Raw genomic sequence first — 11,247 nt, forward strand, 5'->3', positions numbered from 1 at the left:
CAGCCATTTTTTATCTGACTCAGCCCGAATGCAGTCATCAAAAGTCTAATGTCATACTGCTGTGTTCCAGGTTGAAAGCTGCATGAACATACAAAATATGTCACATTATTACCATTTTATTGACTCCTGATTGGTCAGGAACTGAAAGACGATGGACAGTGAAAACCCAGAAGGACATGGAGCAATTTTTCAACGTAAAACAACATAATTAGCTAATTTATTAGGTGTATTTGAATTCTTTCAGTTGCTAATCAAACAGGAGTCGGTGAGATGATAACAATTTGTCCGTTGAAGACAGCAGTACAACATTATCCTTGATATCTTCGATAACAGTATTTTACCTTCCAACCCTGAAAATGATGTCAGAGGAAAATGGCCGCTGTGTGCATATGGTGAATTCCTTCACAAAACATTACATTGCGTGCTAGCTAGCTAAAAAGTTGACAAGACACACTGTTTGCCAGCTAGCTATAAAGTTAACAAAGCTATATTGTTTGCTAACTAGCAAAAAAGTTAACAAAACACTATATTGTTTGGTAGCTAGCTACAACATTCACAAAACAATACATAGTTTGCTAGCAAGCTGAAAAGTTAACAAAGTTATACTGTTTGCTAGCTAGCTAAAAAGTTAACAAAACATTATATTGTTTGCTATCTAGTATTTAGTTAGTCTAGTTAGCATACTCATGAAAAAAAGAGAGAGAGACTGTTAGCAGCAACTTTTAATGGATGAACTGATTGCAAGGAAGATGAAACACATTATAAAACTTGACTGGGTTGAATTTGAATCAACTTATCTCAAAAACACATTTAAAAAGTTAAACCTGCTCAAGTGTAAGTTAAAAGTTAATACTGGATCACATTTTGGTGCCACCGAAAACCTAAACTAAGGTCTAAAGAGAGGTTTGAATTTAAAACTTTCTTAATTCTAAGCTAGTATGAAAGTTAAAGCATGATTTAATCTGGTTTAAAAATGAATCCTTGTTGGTGTAACCCAGCCGCAGGAGTGAATGTCAGAAGAAAAGAGCATGCCCTCGAATCATACAGATTCACTGCGGCCCTTCGCCACAACCAGCTGGACATGTGGACATCCGCTCTCCTTCAGCTGGGCCTCTCCTTGGCTGCTGCTCTGCTGACTGTGCTGCCGCCGCTGAGCTTTCTCCGCGGCCTTTAATTGTCCCCGGTAGCGTCGATTCTCCTCGGGGTAGGAGACCACAGACAGAGGCAGTCTGCAGATGGCCGGGATCTCGGAGGAAATGAGGAGGAAGATGAGAGTCGACAGGCAGAAAGGCCACGTGCAGGCTGGTAATGCAAGCTGAAAGGGGATGTCGTAGGAGAGCAGAGCATGACACATGATATGAGAGACATCTGGGTGTTCGGATGACGTTCATCCGGTCTGACTCATCAAGAAAGTTTGGCACCACCATAAATAAAACACCCCTTATAAATTATTCATAAATGGTTTATAAATAGCTTATTAGAAATCATTAACAATTATAAACATCCACATGGGCTCACTATTTTGCAGGATCCAGTTACTGCTTACCACTCATTAGTATTATAAATAAGTTACTAAACTTTTAACTTTATTTTGAAGTGTATAACAGTATGTATGGATGTATGTACAGTATGATTCTGGTCATTTGATATGATTATTCAAATGAATCTTTTTGACTATTAACATATCATGGCAAAGGTAAAATTCTGGTGACGTATTAACAAATATGTGATGAAGCTGCAGATGGAGAAGAAAAATCCAGGTGGCAAAATGTGTTTCCAGAAAAGTTTGGGAGACGTTTGCTTTTTGTCCTGGGAATGTTTCTAGAACAGGCCTGCATCATGTTTCCTAAATATTAAAAGGTAAGTTTTTCTGACATAAAACTTTTGTCGTTATGGTTCAATGTTTACTCTTAGAATTCACTAGATGCTACAATGGCAAGTTTTTCCTGCGTAAAACTAAAGTTATGTGTAAGTTCCCATAACGTTCTGTGAGGGTTAGGTGAATATTCTGGGAAGGTTGCTTGAATGTTTCTTTTTGATGTTCCTAACTCCAAGCTTTTGTGAAGGAAATCCTAAGTTATTCTTAAGTTCCCAGATGTTCTAGGAAGGTTAGGTAAATGCTCCAGGAAGGTTTCTTGAATGTTTTCTCTTAATGTTCCCTTGGTGTTAAAACGGCAAGTTTCAGTGACGTAAATCTAACATTATGGTTAAGTTCCCAGAATATTCTGAAAAGGTTAAGTGAAAGTTTCAGGAAGGTTACTTGAATGTTTACCCTTAAATTCCCTAGATGTTAAAATGGTAAGTTTTGGAACGTTTTGAGAACATTATGTTGAGCAAAAACACTGGGTAACCAAATAAGAAGGAACGTTCTGGGAACATTTTGTGTTAGCTGGAAAGTAATCAGTGAGATCTGAGGGTTCACACTACAGATAAATGTGAGCTTCCTTTTTGGTAAACAACAAGCCACTGTTGCCCTTTTAAGCTAATATGTTGTAACAGCTTATTAATGATTTATTATGCTTTGCAGGCAAATTAATAAGCTAATTATAACTCACTTATAAAACATTCAGAAAGGTTGTTCCTACTTACCACAGACATCAGTTTAGAGATCGCTGCCGTCATGTATGCACAGAAAAGTGCTGGAAAGAAATATATTTTTACATTTTTAATGAAAATCATTTTCGGAGCAGCTGCATGAAGGAGGATAGCGATCATATTTTGTTCAGCTTACCACATATTAGAGCCAGTAGATGGGTTTGCCATGTTAGGACATAGAAGACTCCTCCAATGGCGATGCAGGACAGGGCGCTGTTGTATCCCATCAGGCCTGAGTAAACGTCCTCGTGAGGAGCTGCCAGAGCGAGTCCTGCACCACACGTCAGAGAGCCCCCATGAAATGTATTATTAAGTAACAAACAATTGCATAAATGTCGGATTTGAGTCAACAAACACGGGCTATACAACATTATTTGCGGAAGCACGCCATGGTTTCATTCACCATAATGCCACGGTGCCCTTTGAAGAGCCACAGCTCCCGCTGCAGCCTCCGCAGAAATTATGCATATTTCTATGCAAATGGGAGAGTCTTTTTACCAGACAGCATGCCGGCAGCGGAGCCCAACATGGCATGAAAACAGATAGTTGGTGAGGAAAGCAGCAGGGCCAGAAGGATGAGGCCTCCTGTCCAAGGACTGTTGCAGCCGTACACCTGGCCAACACCAACTGGCACTGACAGGAATAACTGCAAATAGAAACCTCAATTTACTTACCTTTTAAACAATTAGGACACTTTATTTATTAAGATAACATATGCGCAGTTTAACAACTATAATCATTTAGATTGTGCAGAGACTTTCAGAGAGCTTGTGGTCCAGTTATACCTGAGCGATCTGGAGGCTTTCGACTGACTCATTAAGATGTTGCAGATGGTTATTTGGCTGGAAATTCGCCTGCATGTGCAGAAAAATGAGGTTAACTTTTCAGTTGCATCATGTGCATTGTTGTTTGTGTAACACGAGGCTGCACTGTACCTCAGGAAAGTAGGGGTGACCTGCTCCTGTAGCTGCAATATGCAGACACACCAGAATATTAAAGGGCAGGGTGAATATTGGAAGGTCCCATTTGCTGGTAACTGAGGACAAAGCACTAGAGACAACCGGGCTGGGAACAGAAGGAAATAGATCACTGATTGGGGTGGAAAAACAAACCATAAAACTCTGACATTATGATCCTGCCTATATTGTTTATCCTTTTCTACTTATAAACCCCTCAACAGAACCAGTCCAATCATAATCCAATTTAATTTAGCAAATCAGACGTCGTTTTCAACCAACTCATGGATCTACCATTAGCTTAACTAGCTAGTTAGCTATAGCTGATAACGTGCCTGCATCAGCTGTCCTTTCACCTGAAAGGACAAATGATTGTTCACAGGAAATGAGACAATATATTACTTTTCTTTTGCAATCAAGGACCCATTGTTTGAACATATAGCAGGATGAAGTTTACTCCTTTCCTGCAAACTAAATTATCACGGGGCTGTATTCAATAACTCACTGGCGCCTTAATTAATTACTGTACTGTGCTACTATGTGGGCAGGTCACTGCGACTCTGCTGTGCGTCTCGTATCTCTTCCTGGAATCTGGCATCTGGGTTGATGGTGCGGTCCACGGTTTGGAGTTGCCTGGTTTAGATGCCATGTATTTTTTTGTAATCCTGCTTCCCAGCAATTGTAAGGTATGTATTCCTACAGATGGTAGAGTCGACAATGCAGAAATACTCTGAATAAAATGCAAAACATCCTCAGCACAAGTAACAGTGAAAGTAAGTCATTGACCACATCCACAGCTGCCACACCATGTCAATGTCAGTGACCTTTGTGAGAATGAGAAGAGATGAAGCTAAATCTGATTATTTCTTTGGGTAAAATTCTCCAGGTTCCATTCTCAGACTACTTTAAAAATTAAAACACTTCCACTAATTGGCACAAGAGACTTTTGAGTGGTAAATTTGCCACCATCAGTGTTGTGGACTGCTTGTGTCACCTTGGAAGAATGGAAAGACTGACAGGCATAGCAACAGTAACTAAGGACGTAGGGCTTAGCGAAGGGTCACTTTGGGTGAGTTTGGATGTTTCCTGATTTTGTTTTTCACCGCTGCCGCCTTTGTCTCTTTCCTGTTTACCAAATGCGTGCAATCAAACGAATCAGATGAATTTTAAGAGAGCACTCACCACAACGCGGACATGAACACATTTGGCAGAAACAGCCACCAGTACCAGCTCCCTTTGGCTGAGAAAACAGCCATCAGCATGCCCACCAAGGTCCCATTGTAGCCATATAAACCCGCTGATACGGCTTCCCTGAGGTGAATGTGACAGATGTAGCCAACATGAGTGCAAAACACAATTAAGTGACAAACACACTGTGAAAAAAAGCACAGTGTGAAAGCTAAAGAAAGCGTAGCCCCGGGGAATAAAAGTGAAAGAGACAGCGATAATGGCTTTGTGGTAGGAGGAAAATGTTTTTGTTTTGTTTTTTTTATGATGCTGTCAAATAAGGATAAGGGCTCGCCATCTGACCTGTTCTGTCCCAGCAAGACGGAGGACGCGGTGGACACGAGGGTCCCCAGCAGACTGTTCAGAGCCCACCAAGGGTTCTGCAGGAAGAGGCCGGTCGTGATGAGGAGCCCACTGAGAGGGTTATTAACAAACATGACCTGGGACACCCCTCTGAAAATCCAGTCCAGCAGCTGGATCACCACAGCCTGTCCTGAAGATGGATAATGACATTTATTTTGATCAACGTGTCTACAAAATCCTGACATGCCGCACTGTACCAATGTATTACATTTAATCAATCTATTTATCATTAATAAGATACAAAACATGTTTTTTCTAAATTTTTGTGGGTCTTTTTTTCTCATTTCTTTCCCATTTTAAGTTTAGAGGATAAATCTGTAATATATTTGCTGCAATAAATGACAAAAGGGTCGTAATATGTCATCAGAAGTTAAGGAAACATGCATAGTTGAAATACTTGCTATATGACAACACTACATCTGTGGTGTCCTGCTTTGAGGTTCATGAGTCATAACAAATCACTAATAATCTTTTAACGGTTAATCTGAGCAGTATGTTAATGCAGTCTGGCAGACTGAAGGCAGGCAGTTACTAAACTCAAACTTTTTTTTTTTGAGGGATAGGGCTGCACCTAATGACTATTTTTTAGACGATAAATCTAGCAATTTTTCTTTTTTATTCAATTAATTTACCAACATTAATATCAAAAACTTGTCTCATTAATATTTCACCATTTTATTCATTCATAATCTTGAAAAACAGACACATAAAGCACATTAGAATGATGATAACTGTGGCGTATTTTAAAGTTCGTAAATAAATTTCCACCCTGTTTACAAGACTCCATGTCAGATGCCTGATCAGAAAATACTGGATCTCAAATTCAAAAGGAGCTGTGATGCATATTAACTTAATAACCAATCACTGACAACCCTTCACTGAACTGGACAGTCAGTATTTAAAACACTCAAAACTTAAACTGGTAATGACGCAGAGTTATTTAATCTCTGCAGTAACATGCAGGTACTGGCTGGATGCTGCTGTCTCACTGCTGCAGGAGGACGACAGGTCGCTCGGTGCTTCACCTCCAGCACTCGTCTGGAACAGTTTGTCCTGCTGTGACAAGTTGTGTCAAGTCTGTGGAGCTTAAAGAAAGTCAGACTGTTGCATCTCTGACTAAAATACTCCCGCACTTTAGATGATTGTGTCGAGCTTCTTCTTCATTATGCAAATCGATGTATTTTCACAATCAATGAGGTCGACGAATCATCCCAGCCCTAATAAACAGCTGATCAGCTTACAGCGTCAGACTAGTTCTCGCTTGCAATTGTCAGATTACAGTGTTGCACTTGTCTTGTGCTCCTGCAGTGTTCCTGCAGCCTGCCTGAGCTTCCTCAAGTCTGGGGAGGAGGGGGCGACTTGCCTCAACCATCGACTGAAAATGAAAGATTTCATTTTTTTTTTTGCACAATTATTACACTGATTAACTATAGATTAGCCTAATACACTTTTAATCAGTTAAATTATTACCAGTGATTAATCGATTAATGATCAGCATTCATAGATGTTCAGACAGTTCATCACCTACTTTTCACCCATTCTCTGCAGAGGTGCATGTCTCCGGTGAACAGTCCAACAGCTCTGAAGACAAAGGAACGAGCTGGAATGTCCTCATGTGAGGGCTGGTTGCTGTTGTCCATACTTGCTGTAAATAGAGTTCACTTGGCCTGCAGGTTAGAAAACACAGAGTGAGAGGAAGCAGCGGTTGCAGCCTGCAGCTTAAATACCCCCAGGGAGTGAGGCACCTAATTCACACCTGTCCTCAATTAACAGCTACACCACAGCCATTGGCTCACAGCAGTGAAGTCTCTCCACCCACCCACACACACCACTGCACACCCAAACCACACCCAATCAGTGCCACTACACTACAGGTCAGGTGAAATGCAGGTGCTGACACACACTACTCTGTTACAGGCAGAGGCAAGAAACCTAAACCTCTGAAATAAAAACACGCTTGGATGAACTATTAACTATAAGAGACTGATTTTCTAGCCTGTAGGGCAGCATACGTGGGCCTGCATCGAGTCCAGCAGCGCTGAAAACGTGCACTCTGACTCTCCCCGGAGTTTATGGCCCTTTATATCTTAGTCTGGTATGCAAACCTCAGGTGAACTTTTAGAGGAGGTATTTTACCCAGAAGTGTGTTTCAAGCTCACACAAATTGCAGCCTAAACAAATAAAACGAAAACGAACGAAAGAAAAAGAGTCTTGGGGAATTGTACGATGGGAACATTTTGAAAATCATTTAAATATGATCCTGCCAGAAATGCCTTTTTTAGTATAGACTGTTCAATTCGGGGGAAAACCTGAGCACGGCATAAAAGTGACTCCCCTCTTTCCCCACTCCCAAGGATGACCAGTGCCACGGTGGATGCAGTCCAACAAAAATGATTTATTCGTCATTCACGTGGTACATGGTAGTTAGACGTCAGGGTGACAAAACAGTCTGGGGATTAAAGAAAGAAAAGACAGGTATCTTACCTGACTCCCTGTCATAAACAGGAGAAAAGAGAAATGCAAAAATAAACCAAGTCTGCAAGTCAATCACAACACCAGCTTTCATGAAACAGCACAGTTGGTACGGTTTGGACGGCGTGGCACGGTCTGGTTACTTAAGTGCAGTAAATAAGTATTTGTACTTAGGTACTTCCCACCTCTGCTGCCAGACGTCAGCATGTGTTGTCATTGTTAGCACATTATGTATACTTATGTTAGCATTTAGCTCAAAGAGCCGCTGTGCTGAATCTGAGCCTCACTGAGCCTCCAGCGTGGCTGTAAACTCTTGAGAGTCTGTTCTACTTCTCCAGCTTTCTGTTTGATGCTCGACGCCACCCGATCTGTATGATTTTATTCAAATGTTATGTTCATTAGTGTTTCTGTTATATTCCTAATTTAGACCCTGATATTGTGAGATTGTCATCCATCCTCCCCCTGCTACAAACTACAGAGAAGTCGACGCCTCCCTGCGCACAAACTAAATCAGTGTGACTCCCTTTGCTCCCCGAGGTGGAAACAATTCCAGCAGAGAAGTGTGAGCTAAAATCGAAACCTCGCTGCCAGTTTGCCACATCGTTTTCTGTTCTTTTTATTTTTATATCTTTTTGAAGGAGTGATCAAAGCAGATTTCCCGAAGAGCTTCCCACTGTTACCGTCAACATCCTCAGTCACAGTTCTCTGCATGAAAGCCTGGGTGTGTTTATGTTGCTCGGTGAGCGGCGAACCTCTTGATCTCCCAGCTCTGTCGGTAGCCTCTTTTCTTCTGTGCTACAATACTTCTTAAGGATCAACAGCTCCTGAACACAACTCTGCAGCAACTTTTGTGATTGAATGTGTGATCAAATACAAAACAATCAATAACATCTCTCGTAAACTGTTATCTAACCCACGCATGTGTCCAGAGGTAGTTCAGACCACGGTATTCTTATCTTCAAACCATCATACTGTTGTGGCTTTTGTTGTTGCTGTTATCGTCGGTTTCCTCTGAGCGTTTTGATAAGGCCCCTGGGAGATGCTTTTTTTCCCCCTCACAGTGCTGCAGATTTGCTGCTGTGGCTGTCAGACTGTGGTCACACTCATTCGCTCCCGAATGCCGGGTGCAGGGTCAGTGCTTATTCATTCGCGTTAAAAATAGCTGGTTGAGTGGTGGCAGCACCTTGTCTAATTGTCTGCTTTTATGCAAATCAAGCTTCACAAAGTTCAGACAAACTCTGGGTTCAACAGAGATTCTCCAAAAAAAAAAGATAAAACACAGACGACATCACTCTTCACACTCAGTCTGTCAATCAGTAACGCTTCCTGTGACGCCCATGTCTATAATGCATTATTATCACATTCAGATGCATTATAACAGTGATTATAACGCATTATGAAATGATGATGACATTTACATTTCACAGATGTAATGTTTCCCTAAGACTTTTATAATGCATAATAATCACGTTATAATGCATTATAACAATGATTTTAATGCCTCATGAATTCATGGTGACATTTACAGTTCACCAGTGTAATGTTTCCCCAAAATACCATAGTTGTAATACATAATAAACATTTTATAATGCGTTTTTGTCACATTATAACAGTGATTATAACACATTATGAAATGATAATGACATTTACATTTCACTAATGTAGTCTCAAAATACCATAGTTGCAACACACTGTAATATTTCACTATGCATTATAATCACATTGTAATGCATTATAACGGTGAGTATAACACATTATGACTTACATTTCTCCTATGTAATATTCTTCCAAAATACCATAGTTGTAATACATTGTAATCGTTTTATAATACGTTATAATCACATTATACTGCATTATAACAATGATTATAAAGCCTTGTGAAGTGGTGACGATCAATAACTTAATACACTATGATCCTTGCTAAAAAAAAATTGGAAGTGAGTGACCAGCAATTATGAAGCATTATGATACTTGACCTTGTAAGTCATTATAAAATGCTTTATATTGTGTTATAATTATTTTTTAAAAGCATGAAGAATATTTTTGAGTGCATATAGCTAGAATTATACTTTGTTATAAGCACGGTATAATGCAATATAAGTATGTTAACTTGCATTAAGTATGAACTGTATGTATGTATGGACATAATACTGATAGATGAATACAATTTTTTTACTAGCTGCTACTGGATGTGACTGATTGATTGATTTCGGATTTATTAATTTCTAAACACTGAATCAAGCAGTTCAGAGCTGTAGATCTATGCTTAATTTTTTTTTTTTTTTTTTTACAAAGCTAGACCTGTCAACATATATTGGCACAAAATACCAGCAAACAGAGCCCACAAATACAGAAATACACAATCCTGAGGCATCAGTGAGTTGTGTGTGCTGCAGTACCTCCTCCATAACCTCTGCTTATTTTTGGCCCCTGTTAACTGTGTATTGTCTGTCTGATGGGAACAGCTCACACTGAGAGTGCAGAATATGGGATGAATCACAGAGTATTCTCTTCATCTGTGTGTGTGTGTGTGTGCACAGTGGTCAAAGAGAAACTGAAGATTATATAATTTTCATCACAATATGAACCAAATGCATTAACTTTGATTCTGATGGTTTCCTAAACCATGCACTCATACAATACATTTGATTATTTCTTATTAATGTGATGACACTTTCTGCAAAATGACACGTGCGCTACACTGCATCCATGATTCATTTAACTTTTTATGTAATAAAAATCAAATGAAAGTTTTTTTCTTACCTCTTTGAGATGAAGATCACAATCACAGCTCTATTGTCAACCAGCTACAGTGCCAGCTGAGTTAATGAAGGCATACATACTTAATTAAAGGCTAGATATAAAGGCGTCTGCAGCCCCTTCTTGTCTATGTTGAAGCCTAAAAAGCAGTCATCATTGTCTCTTTTCTGGAGGACCCCTGCCTGGAGCAAAGACCTCAGTTGCTGTATTCATCTCAGCAGCTAATCAAGGAGAAGAATGTTCTCATTAGGAAGGTATTTCCTGCTAAAGCTCAACAGTGGGCTGAGTTTCTACAGCCTACCTCTGGGCCGAATGGAGAACGTTCCAGGTTCAGGAGGAAACAGGGGGATTGTCATGGGTGGTCATTTTCAAACATTCGACTGGTTCGTTGGTGGCGTTCGTGTGGAGTTTAGATGTTCTCCCTGCGTTTGCCGGGTTTCCTCCAGGTGCTCCAGTTTCCCCCGCCATCAAAAACGTGATATGTTAGGTTAATTCTCCAGACAGCGCCCTTGGCCAAGGCGCTGACAAGTCCCCAGGCACCGCTCCTAACACTTAGGATGGCTTATCCTCTGGCTTAGGTTGGATTTCCCTACTTCAATAAAAGGATAACTTAACTTAAAGCTACTACAAAGAGCTTTCAACTGGGTATGAAACAGTCTAATTTTCTTACTGTTGCCTTTACATAACCTACAAAAACATATGAGACCATCTGTGAGAAATCATCTATTTCTATATAGTTGTACCTGAAATCAGATGAAACAAGACTGTGTTTACAGTTTTCCCAGGCAAAGTTATCATTAGTTACCATGTTAGACAGTTAGAAAAAAGCAGGAGGCTATTTCTATTTAGAAAAAATAAATTTTGACTTCATATT

General features: G+C 40.1%; 1 protein-coding gene across 2 annotated transcripts; it reads right to left on the reverse strand.

Annotated features, from left to right (window-relative positions):
• Window positions 1–947: 947 nt before the first annotated feature.
• LOC146308612 (urea transporter 2-like) lies at window positions 948–10,608 on the reverse strand. 2 transcript variants are annotated; one of them, XM_084745756.1, is made up of 10 exons: window positions 10,377–10,608; window positions 6,670–6,786; window positions 5,082–5,271; window positions 4,734–4,862; window positions 3,531–3,660; window positions 3,381–3,449; window positions 3,094–3,241; window positions 2,732–2,866; window positions 2,590–2,639; window positions 948–1,315 (listed from the first exon to the last, which is right to left on the reverse strand). In XM_084745756.1, exons 2-10 carry the CDS (start codon window positions 6,779–6,781, stop codon window positions 1,040–1,042), a joined length of 1,239 nt encoding a protein of 412 aa, XP_084601882.1. In that variant the 5' UTR covers window positions 6,782–6,786; window positions 10,377–10,608; the 3' UTR covers window positions 948–1,039. The 2 variants fall into 2 exon arrangements, with proteins under 2 accessions (XP_084601882.1, XP_084601880.1); XM_084745754.1 differs by having other exon boundaries at window positions 4,734–5,271.
• Between the last annotated feature and the right edge of the window lie 639 nt (window positions 10,609–11,247).

This window comes from Lutjanus erythropterus, chromosome 20 (genome assembly GCF_056507025.1).
Source record: "Lutjanus erythropterus isolate fLutEry1 chromosome 20, fLutEry1.hap2, whole genome shotgun sequence".
Taxonomy (NCBI): domain Eukaryota; kingdom Metazoa; phylum Chordata; class Actinopteri; order Lutjaniformes; family Lutjanidae; genus Lutjanus; species Lutjanus erythropterus.